General features: G+C 42.5%; 2 protein-coding genes across 6 annotated transcripts in view; both read right to left on the reverse strand.

Moving 5' to 3' along the window:
- Positions 1–428: 428 nt before the first annotated feature.
- Positions 429–11,119, reverse strand: LOC308115956 (biotin-dependent 3-methylcrotonyl-coenzyme A carboxylase beta1 subunit). Of its 3 annotated transcripts, none has more exons than XR_013935744.1 (12): positions 10,962–11,107; positions 9,707–9,871; positions 9,156–9,352; positions 8,886–9,064; positions 7,457–7,537; positions 6,588–6,766; positions 5,373–5,568; positions 5,120–5,211; positions 3,490–3,646; positions 2,813–2,935; positions 1,789–2,152; positions 429–1,631 (listed from the first exon to the last, which is right to left on the reverse strand). XR_013935744.1 is itself a non-coding variant. In XM_080473843.1 (12 exons), the coding sequence occupies exons 1-12, from the start codon at positions 10,979–10,981 to the stop codon at positions 1,545–1,547; spliced, it is 1,692 nt and encodes a 563-aa protein (XP_080329969.1). In that variant the 5' UTR covers positions 10,982–11,107; the 3' UTR covers positions 429–1,544. The 3 variants fall into 3 exon arrangements, 1 of the variants encoding a protein (XP_080329969.1); XM_080473843.1 differs by having other exon boundaries at positions 1,789–2,004; XR_013935745.1 differs by having other exon boundaries at positions 430–1,631; positions 1,789–2,187; positions 10,962–11,119.
- Positions 11,120–12,461: 1,342 nt separating this feature from the next.
- Positions 12,462–26,425, reverse strand: part of fnbp1l (formin binding protein 1-like) — a 47,896-nt gene continuing 33,932 nt past the window's right edge. Inside the window, exons 7-16 of one of the 3 annotated variants that reach the window (XM_080473520.1) lie at positions 25,836–25,964; positions 24,929–25,075; positions 24,630–24,857; positions 19,741–19,850; positions 19,510–19,642; positions 18,592–18,686; positions 17,455–17,621; positions 17,275–17,312; positions 16,412–16,532; positions 12,462–15,189 (exon numbers count right to left, since the gene is read on the reverse strand). In XM_080473520.1, coding sequence (XP_080329646.1) covers positions 15,179–15,189; positions 16,412–16,532; positions 17,275–17,312; positions 17,455–17,621; positions 18,592–18,686; positions 19,510–19,642; positions 19,741–19,850; positions 24,630–24,857; positions 24,929–25,075; positions 25,836–25,964 — 1,179 coding nt within the window. In that variant the 3' untranslated portion in view covers positions 12,462–15,178. Of the gene's footprint in view, positions 15,190–15,366; positions 16,533–17,274; positions 17,313–17,454; positions 17,622–18,591; positions 18,687–19,509; positions 19,643–19,740; positions 19,851–22,809; positions 22,960–24,629; positions 24,858–24,928; positions 25,076–25,835; positions 25,965–26,425 lie in introns of those variants that run through there. The other 2 variants (XM_080473518.1, XM_080473519.1) reach the window with 2 other exon arrangements.

The following is a 26,425-nucleotide window of genomic DNA, read 5'->3' on the forward strand; positions in this document are numbered from 1 at the left end:
TTATAATATAAACAGGAGAGTTTAGAGGCAGAACGCGTCTGGTGGTGCTTCGTCTGATTTTATGAAATGTCCTTTTTTCGCCCACTTAATGCTGTAAAGACGTGTGATGGGTGACAGTGACACTTAGTCTGTTTCTCACGTTGGCGCTTGTTTGTATGGAGTTGCTGTAGATCATAATGTGTGTGACGTCATTGACAGGCGCCGGCACAAACTCCGTTGCTGACAAACTGGTAGAATGAGCAATCCCCCCCCCCCCCCCAAAAAGCTCCCCTTGAGCACTGCCACTGATGGGTCATTCGGTATGAATTTCCCCTCTGGGATTAATACAGTGCTATACAATAAAACACTTAAACCCCATTTCATTCATCTTGGTTTTTGTTTTTACAATCAACAAATTACACATTTTATCAAAACAAGCACACAAGTTTTGTGATTGAAGGATTTTAATCTTAAAAACATACAAAAATCTTTAACGACATCAATACTGTAACTGTAATTACATAGTGCAATTTTAAATTTTTTTAATTTCAATGTGTAAAACTAATATTACACAGTCGAAAATCACAATTAGCTTTTGGACAACCCCTGATGTGTCTCCATGTCTTTGAACATTGTTCCAGACTTTTCCCAAACTGGTTTAAGTGAGAACTTTACAAATCTGTCACAGCCGCAGCCACCAGATTCATTTCAAACCAAAGCTTCACAATCAGAAACACAACAGCAGATGATTTCTGTCTTTCAGTTGCTTTGATAAAATCCCGACCGATAGATTCCATGTGGAGATTCTGGTCATGACTGAATCTCACAAACTCTCAAAAAAAAAAGTGTTTAAAAAGAGTACAAATACTTTGCAATTGTGTCCTAGTAAGAGAAAATCCTGGAGCGATTAAACGTTAGATGTGAGTTAGATGGAGGAAACTACGCGTCCAAGAAGACTTGTTGACCTTTTCACCTTCGCCAACGAAAGTCTAGCTGTCATATTGTTTTCTGGTGTATTTATTTATTTATTTATTGGTTTGTATGGATGTATTTTACCAACTCTTCGCAAAAAAAAAAAATAACTCACCCGAATTGGGTGAAATCTCCATGGATGACTCATCATCGAAGGACCAAGCCATTAGATTTTGGTTAAGCTACGTTACCATGGCAACGCACCTTCAAAGTTTCTGCGAGGGAGCGCCGGCCAGGTGAATACAGACGAGGCCAGTGGGTGTGGTACCAGGGTACTCCGCAGAGTATCCATGCAAATACATTCTGTTCGTCGGAAAAGTGGTTTTAATGTGAAGTTTGTGAGTCATTTCCTCGCGTGCAGCAGCTTCACATTTGAACCGGGAAGGCCACAAACAAACAAACAAACAAACAAACAAACAAACAAACAAACTGATCTTTAAGTATAAATTATTACTTTTTATATGCAGAACTGCTTGTGGTGTTTTCACTAACTACGTGAGAGGAAACTATTGAGTATTTTTTCTCTGTCGTGAACGTAGCTGGCGGCAGCTTGTGGCGTCCAGAGGAAGCGAGTGGCGGCAGGACGAAGACCTTTACATGCGCAGCGGCGCTGCCTGTGATTTGCTGGTGGACAGCTGGTACTGCTGCTGCTTGATGATGTCCAGGGAGTCTCTGAGAACCTTCAATACATGAACACAGAGACGCCATGTTCAGGATTACTGATTCTCCACGATGCCCGCTGGGCGCCATCGTCATCATCAACATCATCATCATCGTCATGTCGTTAGATTAGCTGTGTTATGCTATGCTACACCACGTCATGTTAGTTTACGTTACCTTCCTCGTGTCCTGGGGCAGAATCACTCCGTCGTCCCACAACCTGCCGGAGGAGAAGAAAGCAGAGCTCTCCTCCTCCAGCCGCCGGTTCAACTTCTCCTCCTGCTCTTGCTCACCACCAGGGGGAAGCAGAGAGCTGGCCTCGCCCGGCGCCATCAGGGACACTCTGGCGTTGGGCCACAGGTACAGGAAGTTGGGGTCAAAGGCCCGTCCACACTGAGGGGGAGGAGGAGACGCGTCAATGAGATCCGATCCACACATCAGGGCTGAAGTTTGCTGGGTGAAGACTTTGTTTTCTATCGATTCTATAAACGTCCTTTCCCGTCTCCCGAACTGGTCCAGAGGTTCTCAGAGGGATCTTCGTCTTTTTCATTTGAAACACGCCAAGACAAAGAGAATCTGATGTGAAAATATGTTCAGAGGTCACTTTTATGTGTTTTCAAAATCAATTCCAACATGGTCACCATCTTGTGACGTCATCATATCCAAATGATATGTACATTTACACCAATCACAAATTCTCGTCAATATTTTCCTCATTTCCACTGAACATATATCTCTAAACACTTTGGGGTAAAAGTCATTTTGATGCCAAAATGTAGTATTTTCCACAAAATCTGATGGATGGATGGATGGATGGATGGACGGACCGTCCATCCAACCAACCGTCCAGTGCAAACACTGATGTGACAGTGTGACCATGTTTAAGTTCACAGCTCTATAACTTCTATAACATTTTCACGATGAAAGCAGTATTTGATGATTCTCAGTCGATTCAAAAAACAGTTTTATAAGATTTCAGGAAAAAAAAAATTACCCAATGTCGTGATTTTGTGGAGCTAAAATTGTGACATAGGTCAGTTTATTTCATATTATTTAACCTAATTAACTTCCTCCTAGGAGGGTTTGCACAAACACAACCTTCACATGCTCTGGCTTCAGTTCCAAGCTTCAGGACTACGTTGATGTTCTGAACAAACTGAGACGTCGACCTTCAGCAGCTCCAGACGGAGGAGAGGCTCACCATGCTGTAGCTATCCACGCCGTGGCAGCCGCCGATCACCACGGTGATTTTGGGGACGGAGGCGCATGCTATCGCAGACATCATGGAACCCAGAGCCTTCAGACGATTACCGCTGACCTCTGACTGGAAGACACACACACACACACACACACACACACACACACACACACACACACACACACACACACACACACACACACACACACACACACACACACACACACACACACACACACACACACACACACACACACACACACACACACACACACACACACACACACACACTGAGTTGACACAATGTAGTCCTAGTGAACTCCACAGTGAGTACATTTATCTTGAAGTACCTGTGTGGTGGACAGTGTCAGTAGTACCAGTGTTAGTAGTACCTGTGTGGTGGACAGTGTCAGTGGTACCTGTGTGGCGGACAGTGTCAGTGGTACCAGTGTCAGTAGTACCTGTGTGGTGGACAGTGTCAGTAGTACCAGTGTCAGTAGTACCTGTGTGGTGGACAGTGTCAGTAGTACCTGTGTGGTGGACAGTGTCAGTAGTACCTGTGTGGCGGACAGTGTCAGTGGTACCAGTGTCAGTAGTACCTGTGTGGTGGACAGTGTCAGTAGTACCTGTGTGGCGGACAGTGTCAGTGGTACCTGTGTGGCGGACAGTGTCAGTGGTACCTGTGTGGCGGACAGTGTCAGCGGTGGCGTTGACGCCGTGTTCTGGAGGAAGACGAGTGGGACGTCTCTCTGGTCACACAGCTGGACAAAATGGCTTCCCTTCAGCGCCGCCTCGGAGGACAGCTCTCCGTTACTGGCTGCGATTCCCACCAGGTGGCTGAGACCAAAGATTTTAATGTTTTTAGTTTCTTCTTAAAAAAGCCCCACGACAATAGTACCCGTTATGGTTTGTACTCAAATTAAAGATATTACTGTGTACTGTACTGTATTCAGTGTAAAGGAATATTTGACCAAAAAGTGACGGTTGCTGTAAATCATTGACATTTTAGGCATTTCACTATAAAACTAGTGACGTCGTAAATAAAATAAAAAATGTAAATATGGCATTTGAATGCTGTAGAAAATGTTTCCTCTTTTCCATCATATACTCCATCGACATTACGATCAATATGGCACTTAAAAGACTAAGAAAAAGTCAAATGAATGTGTATTCAATGTTCAGGATTAGGGCTGACTCAACAATAAACCCAAAACCTGAGTAAATATTAGGGGGATCAGTCGTAGGATTTGAAAAATGATAATGCAAGTGAACCAGTGTTGCAAATATTTGTTTAAAATTTAATTAGTTAGATTTTTTTGGCATATTCTAATTAAATAAATATTAAGATATCATGACAAAATACAATAGAAGATTTTAAGGTCTAAACATTTTCAAAATAAATTATTCTTTGACATGATTGTGATAATGACCATTTTCAAAAACACAATTAAAGTAGAAAAATATTTATATAATTTAACATCTTATTTTTCAGGTGGGCATATTACACACACAAGGGGAGGAGAGTATTCAATGTTGTAAAAAATTTTTTTGAAATTATGATGCAAATTATTGACTTTTTTTAAATTTAAAATGTGTATAAATTTAAATCTAATTAATAGAACAATTATAAAAGGTATAACATTGTTTATAACTTTTTCTTTTTTATTGTCGCACCTTGAACATTTAACCACTGTCTAGCGCACTGCAGTCATTACCACTGTGTATCTGAACCTCCACAGTGTATTTATTTATTTATTTATTTATTACTACCAATGATTTTGTTGTTGTTGCTGCTGCTGCATACCTTCATTTCTAATTCTTTGGAGATTTTCATGGTTTCAATCTCTTGATAGTAGAAACTATTAATTTCAGCTCCACAAAAGGAATAAAGTGAATAAAGAAATAAAAACCAAAACATCTGAATAAAAAAAATATATAAAAAAAAGTAGTTTGGATTCTCGGGGCATTTTTTACATCCCTGAAGTTATCAACTTCTACTCCTGAATACACAGTAATTACTGATAGATAATGATTATATCATAATAAATACGTATGTTTATATATAAAATAATAATTGTAATGTAACTGTATAATAAGAATTATTATTATTCAGCAAAGCTTTGAGTTGTTTGGAAAATATTTGCCTGTAAGTATTTTCACACAGTTTTCAGTATTGCTCACAGAGAGTATTTGTGATCCGTATAAAATGATAAGTAGAAGAATAAATGATTGAAATGTCTAGTGAGAGAGTAATGTACATTTCTTTGTGTGTTCCCTTGGGGACGCTTCAGAGCACGTTGGACTTTTTACCCATGAACCTTTGCGAAGCCGGTGACCAGCGTGGCGCCGTAGCCAGATTTAAACTCCTGGAATCGGCTGCCATCGACCAGCCGAGACACGATCTGCACACAAACACAAAACCTAATTCCAACAACGGCAGCTTTCAGAGAATGAAGTAGTTTTTTAACGAGGACATACACGAGGGATTTAAAAACGATGGACTCTGAATGCAGGACGATTCCGTCCATCGTGACAGCGGACGGGGTTAGTTTGCTTTGTTTACCAGTCGAACATCCAGACTGTGGCTGAAGCTCTTGGGAGCGAGTCCCAGCAGCTCCTCTGAACTCTGCAGGGGCTCTTCCTCCTTCCTCTCTTCCTCTTCCTCGGGCAGATGGAAGTTGAGGGTGGATATGATGTTCCTGGTGTAGAGGAACGCCTCCGTCTCCTCCCAGGCAAAGTGATCCACACAACCACTCACCCTGAAAACAGAGAGAAAGAACTGAGAGCTCACTGGTCTGCTTCTACTGAGGGAGAGAGGAAGGGAGGGGAACAGGGAGGGAAGGAGAGAGGGAGAGAGAGGGAGGGAGGGAGGGAGGGAGAGAGGAAGGGAGGGGAACAGGGAGGGAGAGGAAGAGGGAGGGAGGGAGGGAGAGAGGGAGAGGAAGAGAGAGGGAGGGAGAGAGGGAGAGGGAGGGAGAGAGAGAGGGAGGGAGCGGGAGGGGGACAGGGAGGGAGGGAGGGACAGAGAGAGAGGGAGAGAGGGAGGGAGGGGAACAGGGAGGGGGGAGAGAGGGAGAGGAAGAGGGGGGGAGGGAGAGGAAGAGGGAGGGAGGGCGAGAGAGAGGGAGGGAGAGGAAGAGGGAGGGAGGGAGAGGAAGGGAGAGAGAGGGGGAGAGGAAGAGGGAGGGAGGGGGGGAGAGAGAGGGGGGGGACAGGGAGGGGGGGAGGGGGACAGAAAGGGAGAGGAAGAGAGAGAGGGAGGGAGGGAAGGAGGGAGAGGAAGAGGGAGGGAGGGAGAGAGAGAGGGAGGGGAACAGGGAGGGAGGGAGAGAGAGAGAGAGAGACAGAAAGGGAGAGGAAGAGAGAGAGGGAGGGAGGGAATGAGGGAGAGAGAGAGAGAGAGAGAGGGAGGGACAGACAAAGAACGAGATAGCACAGATGACAGGAATGTAATAGTGACACATGATGAGTGAGAAAGGAAAGAAGTTGCTCCTCCATCAGTAAACCTGAGAACCAAGAGTTCTGTAGAAACCCTCGGAGCCTCCAGGGGGCAGCACTGAGAACCAAGAGTTCTGTAGAAACCCTCGGAGCCTCCAGGGGGCAGCACTGAGAACCAAGAGTTCTGTAGAAACCCTCGGAGCCTCCAGGGGGCAGCACTGAGAACCAAGAGTTCTGTAGAAACCCTCGGAGCCTCCAGGGGGCAGCACTGAGAACCAAGAGTTCCCCGGGGTGATGGGGAGATGACGGAGTGATGTTGGTGATGGAGCGGTGAACCTACTCAGCATGAAGCTTGGCTCCTCCCAGGTCCTCGGGTGTAACCTCCTCTCCTGTCGCAGCCTTGACCAGCGGCGGTCCTCCCAGGAAGATGGTTCCTATGCGGTGCACCATCACAGCCTCCTCCGCCATCGTGGGTACGTAAGCGCCGCCCGCCGTGCACGAGCCGCACACCAGCGCCACCTGCAGGATCAGCAAGTGCTTTTTGGTTTTTTTTTATATGTCAACACTGGCAGGTTCACATGGATCCTCTTCCAGCCTCCTTAAAATCTAAAGGAACAAAAAAAACAACAATCTAATATAAAGCTAATATAAAACTTGCCCGCTGGCCGCCGCCGCGGTGGTTTCTATCAGCCTCCTGTGTCGACGATAATCAAAAACCTACTGTTTTGGATGTGCGCCCCCTTGTGGGCGATTCTGGTTTGAACAAAGTTTTCTCTTTCAACTGAGGTCCAACGCCAAGATTCACGTTGTAACGAGGAAATGAGGCGTTTCTGGAAGACGTGCAGGTTTGTGTTGATAGAACAGCAGCGTCACGTACAACAGGTCCCTTCATTACACAAACCTTCCCTTACCAGTACAATACAACTTTGATTTGTACTTGAACCGTTGGAGCAAACAAGTACGACTCAAATGAAATACAAAAACAGATTTCTGAAAGTAGCTCCGTTGCTCATCCCACAAATGCATGTTGCTCATAAAAATGAGAAAAACTGGTTTCTATTGGGATCGGATGCATTAAGGAGAACGATGGTTACAACGAAGAAATAATCTATCAGACACGTTTAAAAAAAAATAAAAAATCATATTCAAGCAACATTCTTTTTCTTCTTCTTTTTTTTATTTTAAGTACTGTCCATAGTAATAGATTACCTGGGGGATTTTCATGGCGGACATGATGGCTTCGTTGTAAAACGTCCTCCCTCCGTGCATCCTGTCAGGAAAGATCTCTGACTGGACATTTTCACACAAACAGGAAATTAAATCAGAAAAATGTTCAGATAAAAAGAGAAGAAACATTTAATCCTTTATGTTTCAACCAGTTTGGAAGTTAGACGATATATCCACGGTATTGTAGAACGTTTTCTTTTATGGGAAAATCAACTGGATTTGATTAAAAAATGTATAGAAACGAATATTAATCAAGAATTGATTTGAAATGTATTTACATGAAATATATTTTCATCCATCCAAACATAACTGCATTGTTTTTTTTTGACTCATAGATAAAATGTATAATCAATCATCCAACTGAATTCTGAGCCGTCTTCTGTACGAAAACGTTCTTTTTAGTTCTGTTATAAATGTGCAACTTAAAGAGGAAAATAAAAAAAGCAGTTTGGATGATTTGTTATTCATTTTATTGTCGAGTCAAACGACGCCGCTGTAACCTTGAAATGAAAAAGAAAGAACGCATTTTAATTTTCATATCTTGACATGTTTTCCTTTTTTCGCTCAGGTCTCAGTTTGGATGATAAATCTAAAACTACAGTACTACAATAATCCTACAATAAAATGTGTTTGTGTTGTGACATCGTGATTGATTGAAAAGTTTATTTCAGGTATGTGGGCACAAAGTAAATTACTCAAAACAACAACAACAAACTTAAATAAGCACGCATAGAACAAATAAACGTAACAGAACAAATAAATAAATAAGTAGTTAAATAAATAATGCTAAAACATATCTGAAAAGGAGCAGGAGTTTATTTACTTCTACCGCTTCTCCACCTCAACAATTATTCATTTTACACCCCAGTGGTCATTTGTCTTCATATTTCCAAAAATTTTAAAAAATAAATTATATATATATATATATATATATATATATATATATATATGTATGTGTACAGCCTCCTGTATTGGCAAAATCAAAAACTCCCTTATGGGATGCGCCCCCTTGTGGGCGATTCTGGTTTGAACAAAGGGCCCAAACAAAACAAAACAAAAAAAGAAATATATATATATATATATATATATTAACAAGAAAAATAGTAAATAAATGATATATACATAATAAAAATATATATTAAATAAATATAATAAATCATTTTCACACCAGTGTCGCAGCCCGTCCTCCTCCCTGTACTTAAATAAAATAAAATAAAATTAAATAAAATTAAATTAAATAAAATTAAACGCGGGAGATACAAGGGGATCAATAGAGGACAACGACAAAAGAAAAAAATTAAACAAAATAAATACTTCAAACAGCGGCAGAAACAATTTTTTATGGTATTACTATGAGGAAATGATGTTTATTTGTTTATCGGTGCTGATGTGGGCCTGGGAGGCGCGTTACCTGCAGGGGGAGAAACGCCCCCCCAGAGTCCACCAGGTAGACGCAGGGCAGCCGGTTCTGGACGGCGATCTGCTGCGCTCGCAGCTGCTTCTTCACCGTGATGGGGTACGCCGTGCCGCCTTTCACCGTCGCGTCGTTGGCGATGAAGACGCACCAGAGCCCGTTGATCCTGCCGACGCCTGGCGGAGACACAGGAGAACACATCTGAGTTCCAATGACGGTGGTGAGGTCAAGAGGTCAGAGGTCAGGGGTCAGGGGCGAGAGGCTGACCGGTCAGGCAGCCGGCTGAAGGGATGTCTCCATACGGCAGGCCCAGACCAGCGAACGGAGACAGCTCCAGGTAGTCCTCGTCATCCAGGAGGAGGCGGAGCCTGTCCCTCACCAGAAGCTTCTTGTTCCTCTGGGTGTGTCTGGTCACTGCGCTGTCTCCTCCCCCTTTCCTCACCCGCTCACTGAGCTCCGAGAACCTGAGACACACGGACCAGGGAGGGACAGACCAGAGACAGACAGACCAGAGAGAGACAGACAGACCAGAGAGAGACAGACCAGAGAGAGACAGACCAGAGAGAGACAGACCAGAGAGAGAGACAGACCAGAGAGGGACAGACCAGAGAGAGAGACAGACCAGAGAGAGACAGACCAGAGAGGGACAGACCAGAGACAGACAGACCAGAGAGAGACAGACCAGAGAGAGAGACAGACCAGAGAGGGACAGACCAGAGACAGACAGACCAGAGAGAGATTTAGTTTTGGTTTTTTCATTTGAAATCATGTAAACGTGAGACTTTCATGACAGAAGATCTCATTTTCTCTTCACGTACTTGTGGCAGCAGGCGCTGCTGTTCTGGACGTTTGCCTGGTAGACGTGTCTGTGGGACGGCGGGACGGGGAGGTCAAGCACCGGGAAGGAGCTGCGCAGAGCTTTCCTCCTCACGGGGGCGGAGCTTGTCCAGCGCACCGAGGGGCGCCAGTGCTGCTCCACAAACCTGCAGCGCAACAACAACAACACACAATCACAACAACACAATCAAAACACAGCCAGTTTTAACCTAGTTTAGGAAGTAGTTTAAGTCCAGTTTAGGAAGTAGTTCTAGTCTAGTTTAGGAGGTAGTTTAAGTCCAGTTTAGGAAGTAGTTTTAGTCTAGTTTAGGAGGTAGTTTAAGTCCAGTTTAGGAAGTAGTTCTAGTCTAGTTTAGGAGGTAGTTTAAGTCCAGTTTAGGAAGTAGTTTTAGTCTAGTTTAGGAGGTAGTTTAAGTCCAGTTTAGGAAGTAGTTTTAGTCTAGTTTAGGAAGTTGTTTTAGTCTAGTTTAGGAAGTAGTTTTAGTCTAGTTTAGGAAGTTGTTTAAGTCCAGTTTAGGAAGTAGTTCTAGTCTAGTTTAGGAGGTAGTTTAAGTCCAGTTTAGGAAGTAGTTCTAGTCTTGTTTAGGAGGTAGTTTAAGTCCAGTTTAGGAAGTAGTTTTAGTCTAGTTTAGGAGGTAGTTTAAGTCCAGTTTAGGAAGTAGTTTTAGTCTAGTTTAGGAAGTTGTTTTAGTCTAGTTTAGGAAGTTGTTTAAGTCCAGTTTAGGAAGTAGTTCTAGTCTTGTTTAGGAGGTAGTTTAAGTCCAGTTTAGGAAGTAGTTCTAGTCTTGTTTAGGAGGTAGTTTAAGTCCAGTTTAGGAAGTAGTTTTAGTCCAGTTTAGGAGGTAGTTTTAGTCCAGTTTAGGAAGTAGTTTGTATAGTTTGGGAAGTAGTTTTAGTCTAGTTTGTAACTTCAGGCACGTTACTTCCTGTTGCCATACACACACAGGAGCAGGGGTAGGGGCAGGAGCAGGGGCACGGGCAGGAGCAGGGGCAGGGGTAGGGGTAGGAGCAGGTCATAAATCAGGACATGACGCCCGGGGCTCCTGCGCTGAGTCGGTAAACACGCAGAAGAAACTTCTGGCGCTTCTGGCTCGACTTACATTCATGTCTGCGGCTCATTAACGCTCAGCGCAACATGAAATTAACCCTTAAGCCCAGTTGGTCAAAGGTCGTGGCGGCGCGGGTCTGGAGAAGAACGAAGCTCGGTAAAGTGAGTTCTGATAAAACGAGTCTCACCTCGCGGTGCAGCGGTGCATGTCTGTCTGCAGAACAGCCGAAGGAAGAGTCCACTGGACCAAAAGTCCACAAAACACTCCGATAACAACACTGTCACAAAGATTCTAGCTCTTCTTCTTTGTTTACTTTTTTTTTTTCCTTCTTCTGTGGTGGACTCCGTGTTACTGTGCTGCCCCCTATTGGGGTGAAGTACAATTGCGTCCCTCTTCATAAACTTTCTAAATTTGACCTGAAGGTCAAATACGATTTTCTTTTCCCCCACAAACTTCAACACACTCGGTTTTTTTTTCTGCGTATTTTATTAGAACGATGGTTTGAAAGAGAAGAACAAGTAGAAGAAGAAGAAGAAAAAGAAAATGCTTTTTGTTCACAAAGTGTCTGACAACATTCAAAGTAAAAAACATCTGTGCAGAACGATATGGAGAGAGAAGTACTGCCATTGGATACAACATGGTAAAAAAAAACAACAACAAACAAGCAAATAAACAGACTGACATCCTGTTTAAACACATTGTACCTGCTGTTTTAGTGTTTTTATTCCAGATTTACCTGATTCATTAAGAGGGCTTTGACACACACACACACAGAGTTTATTACAGGAATGTAGTGAAGTGTGTGTTTTTTCGCTGAGCAGCTCACGATACGATTCAGTACACAAGTGTTTCCCGTTTCTCTTAAATGTCGTTAAAACGATTGAAGCGCGGCGGCCATCAGCCACACACACACACACGCACGCACACAGTTTTTAGATGTATATTATTGATTAGGACAGTTTAGAAAAAGTTTTTGTTTTAAATTAAAGGGATGTTACACTCAAAATTTGCATACAGGCAAAAAAAACAAAAAAAAACCTTTGAACTCGGGAGTGTTCAGTCCGATTTATGTTAAAAATACCATCAAAGTCCCTGCAATGTGAATGACTGTGACAACGTGAAGCAGGAAGTTCACTTTAGTGCAGAAACAATCATGATATCAATACAATTTATTATTTTTATTAAAAAAAAAAAAAAAAGAGAAAAATCTTAACGTTTGCTTTTTACAGCTTCTTGAATGAGATTAACCACAAACAGTCGAGTATCTTTGGGTTTTGGACATTTTGTCCAACAAAACCAGCAACTGGAAGACATCCACTATCGATAAAGTCACTTTTTTGTTTTACAATTATCACTGAAAAGTCGCCGAACGAGTCGGAGCCAGAAACGGTTCAAAAACACAAGTTGGATTAAAAAAACCTGCGAAGACGAAACGAATATATTCAAAAACGGTAAAAAAAACGAGGAGCTGCGCGGCGGGAAACCGACATCAAACAAACCCCAATAAAGATAGGTAGCATTTAAATGTACTCAGACTCAGAGGACAAAGTACTTCAACGTATCGAACACTTCCGACACGCCGGAGGACGACCCCGGCGTCTCCAGGCGCCGCGAAAACAAGAAGCTTAAGTGTCGCGTTAAAAACGATTCCGCTCAGATTTAACATTTTTTTTTACTTTTTTTTTTTAAATGAAGATTTTGAACAGAAATAGAAGACGTCCCTCGTCTGTGTTTCCTGTGGAAATAAGAAAGTTTCGTCGGAGAATTTTAGCGTTTTAGCGGAGGAAGCGTCGAGCCGTTTGAAGATTCAAAGAATCTAGAAAAATCATGCAAAAAAAAAAAAAAAAAAAAAAAGTTTGTCTTTGTTCATCAAACGTTAGAAACAAGTATGAGGCTCATCAGGAGGAGCCGTGTTTTCTCACCTCTACACAGTGGTCATCGATAATAAAGTTCACGTCTCTCAGCAGACTGCACAGGACTTCACTCATTCACTCATTCAAACGCTGTAGAAGTTCAGGGCAAAGTGCGTCGGTTCAATTCAAACCTGGTGGCGTCTCACGAAGAGCGTCGACCAATCAGACAACAGCAACAATCACCATGGAAACATTCAACACATGTTCATATGTACAAATCATATTCAATGACGTGAGACACTCAACTGAAGATATGCGCACGTGATCTTGCACGTCATCGTGCACACGATCACGTGGCGGCGTACAAATACGACACGCGCTGCAGGTCGACGTGATGGTGCGTGTCACTGACTGGGTGTCCACGATAGAAACACGTCACATGCATGCCGGCGGGCGACGTGGAAACGAGTTCGCTCGCTGTAGCGCAGATTCTTACCGGACACAGACAACGTGTGTGCAGAAGCAGACACACACACACACACACACACACACACACACACACACACACACACACACACACACACACACACACACACAGGTGAGTTAAAGTACACCTGACATGTGTTTGTGTAACGAATTGACGCTTGGGCAAATCCGTAACGTAACATGTTCACGCGTTACATGAACGCATCGTAAATACGTAACGTAACATGTCCACGCGTTACATGAATGCATCGTAAATACATAACATGTTCACGCGTTACATGAACGCATCGTAAATCCGTAACGTAACATGTTCACGTGTTACATGAACGCATCGCAAATCCGTAACGTAACATGTTCACGTGTTACATGAACGCATCGCAAATCCGTAACGTAACATGTTCACGCATTACATGAACGCATCGTAAATACGTAACGTAACATGTTACATGAACGCATCGTAAATACGTAACATGTCCACGTGTTACATGAACGCATCGTAAATACGTAACATGTTCACGTGTTACATGAACGCATCGTAAATACGTAACATGTTCACGTGTTACATGAACGCATCGTAAATACGTAACGTAACATGTTAACGCGTTACATGAACATGTCGTATGTTCGTAACGCATCATGTTCCCGTGGTCGAGCGTGTGACTGAAAGCACGTCAGATACGTACGCGTAACGTAACGCGCTCCTGCATCACTTAACATTCCACGTGGTCTTGAACCGAAAGCATGTCATGTGACGTGTAGCTGCAGGCGGTTACATCATATTACACACAGGCACACGTCATGAACACACACATGTAACGTGTAGACGCTTAGCAGTGTGATCACATCGACAAATACCCAGCTGATTACATGGAGGCAGAAGAAGTGAAGAGTCCGCTGATGAAGAGCAGTTGAGTTAAAAACAAACAAACAAACAAACAAACAAACAAACAAAAAGTTTTAAGGCAGAGTCCTTCACTGCTACAACACCAGAGATCCGTCAACGTCGTTTGGTGTTTTAAAGAAGAAGAAAAAAAAGTGTCCCAGTCTGGATCAAGTTGAAGTTTTGATGAAGCGACGAGGCCATCTGCTGGTGGAGCGGTGGAATTGCAGGAGAAAAACAAGAGATCCTGACCTGCTGTCTATCTCATGAGTCTCAGAGAAACATAAATAAAATGAATGAACACACACACACACACACACACACACACACAGACACACAGACACACACACACACACACACACACACACACACACACACACACACACACACACACACACAGGTTGGTGTTGAACACATGCGGCTGATGGAGGACGATGGCGGCAGGCATGAGGAGCAGAGTGGCTCAGGCAGGCAGACGCATGACGAGTGAGAGTGGTGGTTAGTCATCACTGTTAAATAGAGTACCTGACAAATACTGTGTCGGTACCTGTTACATAGAGAGTACCTGATAAATACTGTTACGTGGCGAGTACCTGAACCTCAACGCCGACCTGCTGCAGGTTTAGTCCCGTTAGAAGTTAGTGCGCCGCACTCGGTCGTCTTCCGAAGTGTGACGATCATGGATGTTGCCGGAGTTACTGGAGTTCTCGGCGGCCTCGTGGGGTTCAATCCAGAAAACTGCAGTTTATTAGGAACCAGCAGCTGAAGTTTTCTACTAAAACCAGATTAAATAATGGATTGATGGATGATTTTGTACTTTATCATTCACGTTGTGTATGAATGTTGCTCTGTTAAAAAAAAAAAACCTTCAGCCTGCTGTGCCTAATAAACTGAACCCAGAGGGGTCACCAGAGGGCGCTGTGGTTAAACGCCACTATTCAGTTCTATTATTGTGACAGGTCACACGTCACTTCCTGTCCAATGATCTTTCTGCGGTGGTTATGAGAGCATGCAAACATGCAAAAATGAAAACAAATGTGATGATAAAGACTTCCCTGGCTGCTGCTTCATCTCTCTCTCTCTCTCTTTCTCTCTCTCTTTCTCTCTCTCTCTCTCTCTCACCACCGACAAGATCAGTGCGAGCCCTCCACCAGCCAATCACATCGCCCGGCCACTCTGCAGACCTCAGGAGCAACCTGCAGCCACACGGAGAGAGACAATGTTAACACACGTGCACACGCACGTGCACACGCACGCACGTGCACGCCACTGGAATATTTCCACCTGTTGAACTGAACGACGACACGAAGCTGATCCAGTTTGATAAAAGGATTAAAAACAAAAAACGTCTCCGAGCTCTTAAAAACACTCTCGTGTCGGGAAACTGATTTTAATCAATGACTCAAGTAGAAAACGTTTCAGTTAACAAAGAATTATAAAGAATAAACCTGTAATTTCTATCTTTTCATCACAATATTCAGATTTATTTCTGCAGGATTATAAAAGATTTTGCCGTTGTAAAAAAAAAAGACTTATTTTCTTCTTGTAAATATTTGCATTCGTATGAATTATCTGCACCGACACGCAAAGAAATCTGTTATTCGTCATTGAAATGAGCAAAAATCTGATAAAATTAACAATTTACTGCTAAAACTGGCAAATTTTCTATCTTTTTTGTTTCATATTTTCACCCCCTTTATAGAAATAATTCAATTAAAAGCATCAATCAGAGCAAAACGCAGGATCAGATTTTTTAGTGATTTTTAAAAAACGAAAAACTTATTTGTATTTGTAAATTTGTAGAGAAGACAACAACAAATGCATTTTTTTTTTTTCAATTAAAAAAAAAAAAAAAAAAAAAGGATAATTGCCTGTTTTGTTGAATAAAATCAAAGCGTCGACATCTCCTTTGATATTCTGGATAATATTTGTACTTCCAGGAAAAAACTTGTGTCGTAACGCAGCCAAACAATGAAACTCCTTTAACAAAGTTTAAGTTTTCAAACTGGATCGTCTCGGTGCGATGGCAACGACAGAAACAAACAAAACAAACAAACAAACAAACACTGCAGTCGGATTAAAATCAAAGTTTAAACATCTGCAATATAAAAAGTGAACAGAAAGCAAAAACAAATAAAATCTTGTTTCCAATATATATAAAAAAAACCTTTTGATCGATTGGAAGCAGCTTAAACACACACGCATAGTCTGCAGATGGTTTCAGTGTTAAGGAGACGTGATGGGGGTGGGGCCATATGAGGGGGGCGTGGCCATGTGAAGGGGTGGGTGGGGCCAGATGAGGACAGACGGTCCATGCGGGAGGTTCCGTCTCTTTCCGGCACCGTGAGCCAGAATGAGACGCGGAGAAATGAGAGGACAGACAGAGGACAGCGAGGCCTCAGATGTAGGTGACGGCACCTTTGCTGTTCTTCTCCATGGTGATTTCTACGTAGGAGGTGGGGACGTAGCCTTCCTCGCCGCTCTGCTTCCTCGCCCGAGTCCACCCGTCGCCTTTGTCCTCCTCGATGATGTACAGCACCTGGAGACCCGGCGGAGACAGTCAGACCATAGTAGGATTAAAATAGACTTAAAATGACCATAGTAGGATTCAAATAGAGCTAAAACTACCAAAGTAGGACTAAAATAAACTTAAAATGACCATAGTATGATTAAAATACAGCAAAAAGGACCATAGTAGAATTAGAATAGACCTGAAATCACCATAATCGGATTAAAATACTCAAATTTAATCTAGTAGGATTAAAATAGAGCTAAAACTACCATAGTAGGATTAAACTACTACAGTAGGAATTAAAATGGAGCAAAAATCACCAAAGTCGAACTAAAATAAACTTAAAATGACCATAGTAGCATTAAAATAGAGGTAAAGTTACCAATTGTAGGACTAAGAAAACTACAAATTACCATTGTAGGACTAAAATATAACTAAAGTCACCAAAGTAGGAATAAAATAAACTTTAAATAGTTAGAATCACAATAGTAGGATTGAAATACTTACAATCAACCACAGGTGGTTTAAAATAAACTTAAAATGACCACAGTAGGATTATAATAGAGCTGAAATTAAAATGTGCGACCTACATAAGATGGATGTTCTATTATTAATTTTATTTATGAGTCAAATAATGCCGCTATAGCCTTGAAATGAAAAGGCATTTCTGCTAATGCATTTTAATTTTCATATTTGACGATATTTAGATGAGAATAGCAACATTTTCAATATTTCTATACCACAAGTCAGAAGTTAAAATGACCTTTACCTCATTTTCCGCCATCGTCAGCGTCCCTTCATTCTGACCTGAAAGCGACAGAGAAAATCCAGTTAAGACGAAATAATGGAGTGAATGAACTTTCCGTTAAAACACGTTTTTATTTCCACCGTGTCCGAACACAGTTAACCCTCCCGCTGCCGCGCCAGCAGGAGTCCCAGGGACTCGTACCGCCGAAGGAGTACAGCGCCTTGCAGTGGCCGATGACGGGCAGCGGGTCGTCGTCGTCGAACTCGTCGTCGAACTCGTGGGGGTCGGCGTTGGGCTGCGCGGGGGCGGAGCGGTGGTGCGGCGTGTGATGCTCCTGACTGGTGTCGTCCGTGTAGCTGCCCTCAGGACTGAAACAGGAAGTGCCGGTCAATCCTTTCACAATTATGCTTTTCTGATGTTATTTCCTTTCATTCAAATTCTGACCCTTTTTTTTTTTTTAAATTTGTAAAAATGTTTTCTGATAAAAATCTGATTGTATTTATTTTATTTATTTATTTATTTTATTGTTTTCCAACGCTTCATCGAGTTCTTCTAAAACCAACAATGGTAAAGTTAAAGAAATACTAGAACAATGGGGAAAACATTGTGGTAATTAATGTTAATTAATAAAAGCTTTAAATTTGTTGTACTTAAAAGCATTAACATCAGAGTTTAATTTGACTGAGACATTTATCTTAAAAAAGACTTGAAAAACTGCTGCGATTCTAATTTTAGACATGAGATTAAGGATCAACAGCCAATTGAAGCTTCATGAACCCGTCTTTATTTTCTGACTCCACCAGAGGGCGCTCTTGGTTTGAAGACAGAGGCTGAAAGACTGGCAATGAAGTGTGCTTTCAAACATTTGATGAACAGACAGCGCCATCTAGTGGCTCCAGAAAATACAGACGGCGGTTCATGAAGCTTCATTTGGCCGTCACTAATATTTAGTCATATCTATTGTGTTAGTACTGTGAATATCATAGTATTGTAGGACATATTCAATACAGTAAATGTTTGAGGAGTGATTAGAGCTCAGTCAGAGAACTTTTTAACAGGAATCATCAAAATAAATAAATGTGTGGTCACTTTTATGCCACTTTTCATGAGATATGACAGGATATTTACACATAAATTGTAAATCTTTGTATTAAAACCTTTCCAAACCTAAAATATCATATATCAATTTATAACTTAAAAAGTGAAATCACACTACATTCTAGTGAGAGTTTTTTTGTGCGTGTGGACATAGACCAGATGAATCTGCAGTAAAAGCGAGTCGTTGAGTGTTGTTGTTGTTGTTGTTGTTGTTGTTGACGTGGTTTTGAGGCTGTTTACCTCTCCCTGCCCTGCGGAGCGTGATGGTGGTTGTCGGCGCTGTGTCTTCTGTCCCCTCTGGAGCTCTGCTTCCCCTCCACCTCGGACAGCCACGTCTGCCAAAGGACATCACAAGCGGCTCAGTGTCAACGAGGTCACCATGGCAACAGTAAGGCTAGAGCGGCTCCGCCAGCAGCAGCAGCAGCCCTTCTGTTCAGCTGAGCGAGTTAAGAGACTCTACCAGGTCTTCTGGACTATAAGTCACTTTCTTTAAGTTGTTTGACTCAATATGAAAGATACGGTCGTCACCAGAAATCCCACGCTTCCTTGTTAAACGGATTTCTTGGTGTTGGACCTCAGTTGAAACTGAAAATCTGGACTTTTTTTTTATTTGTGTTTGGGTTCTTTGTTCAAACCAGAATCGCCCACAAGGGGGCGCCAACCCAAAACGGGAGGGTTTGATTGTCGTCTACACAGGAAGATTCTAATTTAAATTCTTCGCGTGAACAAAGTACTGCTATGCTATCGCTATGCTATCGCTATGACTGACAGGTCCGATCAGCAGCCAAACATCCGCACCAGTCAGAATCTCTCATGTTCTCTCTGAGAGGAGGTTGTGGGATGAAAAAGGTTAAGAATGATTTATTCTTTTTTTCCTTAATACATTTTTAAGAATTGAATTACAGACAATTTAAGGGAGACTGGATATGTGAGAATATTGGGCGACGACTCCTTTAAAACATCCCAGCGCATACCATCTGTGGCCATGAGGTGTCACTGTGTGACAACAGAAAGCTCCACTTAATAGAATAATGACTCTAAAAGGAGTGAGAATTATAAAATGTGCAGCAGAAAATCAGAAAGGGTTCAGCGTCTGTGGGAAAGTGTCTTCATGATCTGGAATTTGTTGCCCCTCCCCCCCCAAGTCTACTTGTTTACCTCGTTTTTATGAATTTCCGAGCGCAGCTTCTCCATATTGCAGATGGTCTCCGATATTTTGGGTTGGAGGCTGTTGGGGTCTCCCATCTGGGGGTTCTTCTCGTACACGTCCTTCATCTTGTTCAGGGCGTCTCTGACGGGACGGACAAAGACAAACCACCTGACGGTAGGAAAGACAATAATACCCGCTTGCGATTTGAGGTTCGACAAAGCCGGTTTTTCCCGGTTTACCTCTGATCCATCTCCTTCTGGAGCTCCTTGTTGAGCTCGTCGATCCTGTGCAGCAGCCTCTTCCTCCTCTGCTCAGGAGGCAAGTGGCTGAAGTCTTCCAGAGACGGCGCCTGGCGAAAAGACGTGAGGAACAAAACGATGAGTCGGTAGATTAATTCTTCACACAAAGAGACTCCTCCATCTGCCCGAAGTGTTAAAAGATCAGTTCCACCACTTAACTCAAACTCGCCGTGCAAAAAAAAAAAAAAAAGACTTCGATGATAAAATATTTGTTACCCTGTCGCTTATAGAGGCAGACAACCACAAGGCGTGAAGTACCTTCCCCTGGAACAGAACTTCAAAAAGAAAAGTTGTAGTTCGTATCGTCTTGTGCAGTTTGTAAGATTTCCATCCTGAGATGTTTGATGGTTCTTCAGAACGTTTCTGAGCTGTCGCACGCCTGTTTAAAATACTTTCTCTGATTAAAGGCCCTTTTGAAAATGGCCTCCAGCAACAGTTTCCCTGAAGAGTCGAAGAGCAAGTTTTCTGAATAGTGCAGTAATACACATCAGTACTACGGTTGTTCAGTTGAGTACTGCTTTCACAGAGTCCAGAACTCCCACATAGGCTCCGCCGACACGAGCCAAGATGAACTCTTTTCTCTCTGTCGTTCTCAGAGTTTCCCGACCACACGGGGAGATTTTCCCTGGAAGGGTTCGTTTTTGTGTGTCCTGTCCTGTCCTGTCCTGTCCTGTCCTGCCCTGTGTTTCTGTCCTGTCCTGCCCTGTGTTTCTGTCCTGTCCTGCCCTGTGTTTCTATCCTGTCCTGTGTTTCTGTCCTGTCCTGTCCTGTGTTTCTGTCCTCCTGAAGCCTCTGCAGTAGGCCTTCGCCCTCACCTCACAACACAGAGCTGGGCTGGTTTTTATTGAGGCGTGTGGGTTTTACGTTGTTTGGGCTGAACACAGCGAGTCACATCTGGCGTGGCGTCCACATTTACTCCTGCCAACAGCGCCTTCTGCGCTCTGGGGCCCCGAGACCGTCGGGTCCGATCAGGTTCACACCGCAGTCTGTTAGAGGTCACATTTAAAATGTAACGTCAACAGTCAAGCAAAAATAAATAAATAAAAAATCGGATCCCAGCAAAAACTCTGTGCGGTGCGGTGTGGGCGGAGCCTCGGTCTAGATCGCTCACTGAGCCCAGGCTTTTAATAGAGACGAGAACTTCGACATCCTCAGACTTTCCTACATGGTGGATCCTCACACTCTCCAGGATTTCCAGAAGCTCCCAGCTGAGAGGGCCAGTCTCGACTGCAACCCGACCGACTCTGGATGCTTCACCGCCCGATCAGAAACTGCAGCTTATGAGAGACGTACTTATAAAATAAAGGGGAAATTGGAAATCTGTGAGCCGTTCCCAACAGACCGAGGAGTGTAACTTAACGTCTCGACTGTATCGGACGTGAATGATGCAAAATAAGATTTACAGGGCAACACCCCTGGCTGGGAGGACCAGGGCGGGTTAATTAAAAGAAAAAATATTTCCCAACAGATCATTTATCTTATCTCTGTTAGTATAATGCAATTTTTTGGTTTCACTTTATTTTTTAATCTATTGTTTTGTTCAATTATTTTTATTACTGTTATCACTATGACCAATCTTACCTAACATCATTACCATTCCTGGCAATTTTGTTTGTATTTTTACTTTTTCTTACCCAATTTCTGTACCTTATGAAATTAATAATTGTGTTTCAATGTATTTTATGTTTCCATGTTAGGACTTTATATGAGGGGAAACAATAAAAATTAAAATAGAGGGGAAAAAAAGCTGAAGCTCCAGCTCTGTCCTGCCGTCATTAACTGTCCTGTGCTGGTTTATCAGGAATGTGAGAGTAGATTTAACACTGTCGGTCACATTCACATACTTGCAGGGCAACACGAGAACCTAACAGATCCACGTCTACGGTTTCAGGAAGGAAAGCTACTGAGAAAAAAGGGGGGGGAAGGAGGCGGCTCTTCTAGCACTACTGGTTCTGTGTGGTGCGTCAGGAGGAAGACCTAGGTGGTGAAGGTTCACAGTGCAGGGCTCGGGACGACTAATCTAGACACACACACACACATTCACTTACCATCTTCATGGACCACTGAGCCGTAAATGTTATTGTTAAAAAAAAAAAAAAAAAAAAAGAACAAGGGATGCTGGTTAGTCGTCAGTATCCACACTGATCACACTTCCTGGCCGCTTGACCGATAATTACCATCACTTCTGAATGGAAAATTAAGTTTCTGATGTAAATAACGACGACAAACAACTAAAATATAACTGGAAAAACACGATATAAGTGAAAACTATTTACATCCAGTCTAAGTAGTTTCCATGTGAGTTTCATGCTGATTTTCTACTTATTCACACATTATGGTCATAAAATATATATTTTTCTGTGAAACCAGCTTATTGAAGTACTTTCACATAGCAAAAGTACACAACATACTCTTGTGCTAGAATACAGTTGTCTTTTTCAGTTTACTGCATGTGTTTCTGAAGTACATGAAAATGTTTACTATCAGAGTACTATCAGAAAGAATACTGCAATTATCTGAATTAGTCCCAGTTATCAGATTGTTAAGGAAACGTGAAAAGGCTTGTTAGAGTCACAAACACACACACACACACCCGAAAAGCACTGCAAACTTCAAAATAAAAGTCCACACCCCTCCACAACACACCGTCCATCACCGCGGCCGATCGTCCGTCCTGTGATTGGAGCAAAACTCTGTTTCATAACATGAGAGGATGGAGAGAAAGCCATGGAGAGAAGAATAGAAAAAAAGACATTGAGAGCAAAAGAACTCGGGGAGAAAAGGAAGATTAAAACATCAGAGGACAGGATGTCTGCAAACTCCTCAAAGGGAAATCCAATGAAGGACTCTGTGTGTGTCTAAAATCTCAGGTAAACGTGTTCAGTAAGTCCAGATATTTACACTCTGATGCAGAACCTGTAGACATCCTGTTGAAAATATATTAAAGTAATTACTAAAGAAGTGATTTTTAAGCCATATCAAAGTCACTCTAACACGCTGCGGTCTCACCCCTCTTCTCAGGCCTCTCAGATTGTGTGGGATTCTGGGAACTGACGTCTTTATCTCAGACAAATAGTGGCTCACGAGGTCGGAGCCGAACCGCGAGGAGGAGGAGGAGGAGGAGGAAGGAGGAGGGGGCGGAGGGGAGCAGGCGGGGGACTGGTAGAGAGGGGACAGAGTCAGAAGTCAGGACGACACTCTGTTTTGGATCGGTGGTGCCAGGTGAACGTGTTAACAGGAACGCCTTTTCATTTTGAGATTCTTTAAAAGATTAAAAATCGTCAACTTAATTCAAATTAAAAAAAAAAGAAGAGGACTTTTAAGATTTAATTTTCAAAAAAGATGCCCGAGCAAACAGGTGATAAAAAAAACTCATTTTGAAACGTCAAATATGAAAATTAAAATGTACAAGACGGAAGGATTTTTCAATTCAAAGTTATGGCTGCGTTGTATAACTAGTATATAAAATTTGATAACAAATCATCCAAACTGAATTTTCAACTCAAAGTTTGGTTTTCAGGCCCGCCCCGCAAAAAATCTGAATTCAATTCGACTTCACATTCCCAAGCGGAGCGACGTCAGTGGCTGCTCTCCCCCTCCGGATGGCGCTGTGCATCGGCTCAGTAGGAAAATAACTTGTGTATGTGACGTTTCCGACAAAGTTTTAATATCAAGTTTAAACTGAAAAGACGTTAGAACAGGAAAAACTCTCCTTCACAAGTTATGTTGATATGACGTGAAGTCGTCTCCGGGGTCTCGCCGTTTGAAGGTTTATTTATTGGACAAGATGTAAAGAATAGAATCATTTTCACAATTAGTGCAAAAGAAACGATCCATTAATGGACCCGGATCGAATTCTGTTCGCGTGAAATAGAGATAAGAAACCTAAACGATTATTCTTATGTCCACTGAATGTTGAAATAAACACTTTCCAGTGGAGAGACAGAAAATGTTTTGAGACGCTGTCGGGCAGCATTATGTAATAACAGTGTAATATGTAACAATGCAATACATTTTCAACTCATTATGTAATAACACCACATTCTGTAATAGTCTGCCACATTTTGTAATACAATTCTTGAACGCATTCTGTGATAAACTGTGCCGCATTTTGTAATAACATGTTACACATTACAACAGTTATTACAAAATGCAGGTGTGCAGAGCTGCAATAGTTAAATATGAAACAATGTAATACATGTTTGCGTTTTTATGCTTTGTATCACATATAATTACATAACAACAACAACAACAACAATAATAATGCAGATTACATGTGTTTATGTCTTGCAAGATTTCAGTGCACCCATCATTTTTGTGTGAGTAATAATCAGTGAAGCTTTAATTTCTAACTTGTGAAAAACATTCTCCGTTATGATTACAGTTACTTTTGATTTAGACCTGATCAATAAAAGATCCTACTAGTTTTTTTTTGTTTTTTTTAAAAATCCTAATTAAGCTGGAAAGCTTAATGTTATTCTGATGGTATGATGTCATTAAGGGATCAATTTTGATGATTTATTACATAATAAACTGAATTTTTAAATTATCTTTAAAAAAAGGAGATCATTTTGTAATAACTGTTGCAATATGTAACAAGTTATTACAAAATGCGGCAAAGTTTATCACAATGCGTTCAAGAATTTTATTACATATTGCAACGTTATTACATATTAAGTTGAACATTTATTACATTATTCCATATTGCATTGTTATTACATAATGCGGTGCTGCAGACCAGGTTGTGAGTGAACTGGGCCGTTTGACGCCGTGTGGTTGAAGTTGAAAGGAGTGTGGGTGATGAAGTCGTCCAGCTGAGGAGGACGTACCTTTGGTTTCTTCCCAAACAGCCACAGCTTGTTCTTGGTTCTGCTGGTCAGGTGTTTGGGGTCGGACCGCGGCGCCGGGGCGCCGTCTCTGTCCCGCTCTCCTTTGGGCGTGTTGCTGATGGTTCCGTCTGAACCCGTCCGGTTCAGGTTCTGGCTGAAGTCCTCGAAGGGGAAGTCGGTCGGCGGGTCGAAGCCGGACTTGAACGACTCAATGACGATGGCCGAGTCCTGGGAGGACGAGGCAGAGTCAGTTCTCCTCACCGTGGAGCTCGTCCTCCTCCCTCCTGCCTCCTACCCACCTTCCGGTCGTCTACAGACTTGGCTGCAGACACCATCCCTTCCAGACATTTGGAGATGATGGGGATGACCCTCCGCTCCGCCTCGGCAAAGCTCCGATACGTCTCTCCGAGCTTCACAGTCCGACGCTTGTCCATGTCCTGCAAATTCTGTGGGAGAGGAGATGAAGAAGACATGAAAGTCCTTCGATTGGTACCGGATGTTCCAGACCGTGTGTCACACTTCAGTCATTTTGCAGGTTGACTGATTTGTAAACTATCCTGAAAAGCTGAAATGCATCCATTTATCTGTTTTTGTGTTTTTTTTCCCTTCAGTGAAGTTCACTCAGTTTGGGTTTGTTTCTTCAGCAGGTTATAAACTTTGCTTACCGTACTGTCGAGACTATAAGTCGCACTCTCTTTTTGTTTGGCTGAACGGGCAACTTGTGTTGACAAACCCACTGGTAGGTCCAACTATAACCAAATACATACCATCTGTGGCCACTAGATGTCAGCGCATGACAACAAAATGCTGCCACAGTACCTGTGCCACGGAAACACCTCCACTACCATCGGACTGAGGAGAAACGTCTGAACGATGCGACTTCTAGTCTGGATAATATGGTAAAACCTGATCATGGGACCGCCTCACTTTTTTCAAACCAGCTTCCATTAAGAAAACTGGATTAAAACTATAATTTCTTAACAGTTTGTGGGAAATAAAATCAAGTACTAAACATCACCATCATCAACATGTCTACCTTTGAATCAAACGGTGCAGAAAGAAGAACAATCTGATGTTTTTGACTCCTCTCACATAAATATAAAAAAAGGACACATAAATAAGAAGATTTCATTTTGTTCATCACCACCATGAATCCTTTCTAGTTGTTTGCTGGTAAAACAGTTTTTATAAGGTTTGGAGCTTCACCTTGAAGATGTGCGGTATGGCGTTGTTGAAATGTTTCCACTGCTCGGCGTTGAAGTTCTGCAGCTGAGCCGCGTACTCGTTCTTACTCTCGTCGGCCATGTGAGTGCGCAGGTAGAACTGACCTTTGGCCTGAAACACGACATCCACACGTCAGAGCAAACCTCAACAGGCACGCCACTGAAGCAGCCCTCGGGGGCATCGATCGATCAATAATCAAGCTTTGTTTGTACAGCAGCTTTCAAACAGCACAAGGGCTTCAACGTGTGAAAGAAACTCAACCGTTCAGATCTTAGAAGCACAAAACTACATACGTGATCCCACCACCTGCTACAGGAGATAATACCGACAAATATGGCGGCGGACCGACAACCCGAGAGGAAGTGTGTTGGTAGTTATTGATCGGTGAGAAGGTGAAAGAAAATCGAGAATTTTAAGACTTTTAAAAATGATCAAAATGACTTAGTAGCAACCAATAATGAAATTAAGCTTCAAATTAACGTTTTTACAAGTGATGTTGTTACGGTGGGAAATAACAGAGCGATGCAACCAGCAGATGGCGCTAAAGCAACACTCACGGATGCACACTGCCC

The sequence above is a fragment of the Lipophrys pholis genome, assembly GCF_963383615.2.
Source record: "Lipophrys pholis genome assembly, chromosome: 10".
Classification (NCBI taxonomy): Eukaryota; Metazoa; Chordata; class Actinopteri; order Blenniiformes; family Blenniidae; genus Lipophrys; species Lipophrys pholis.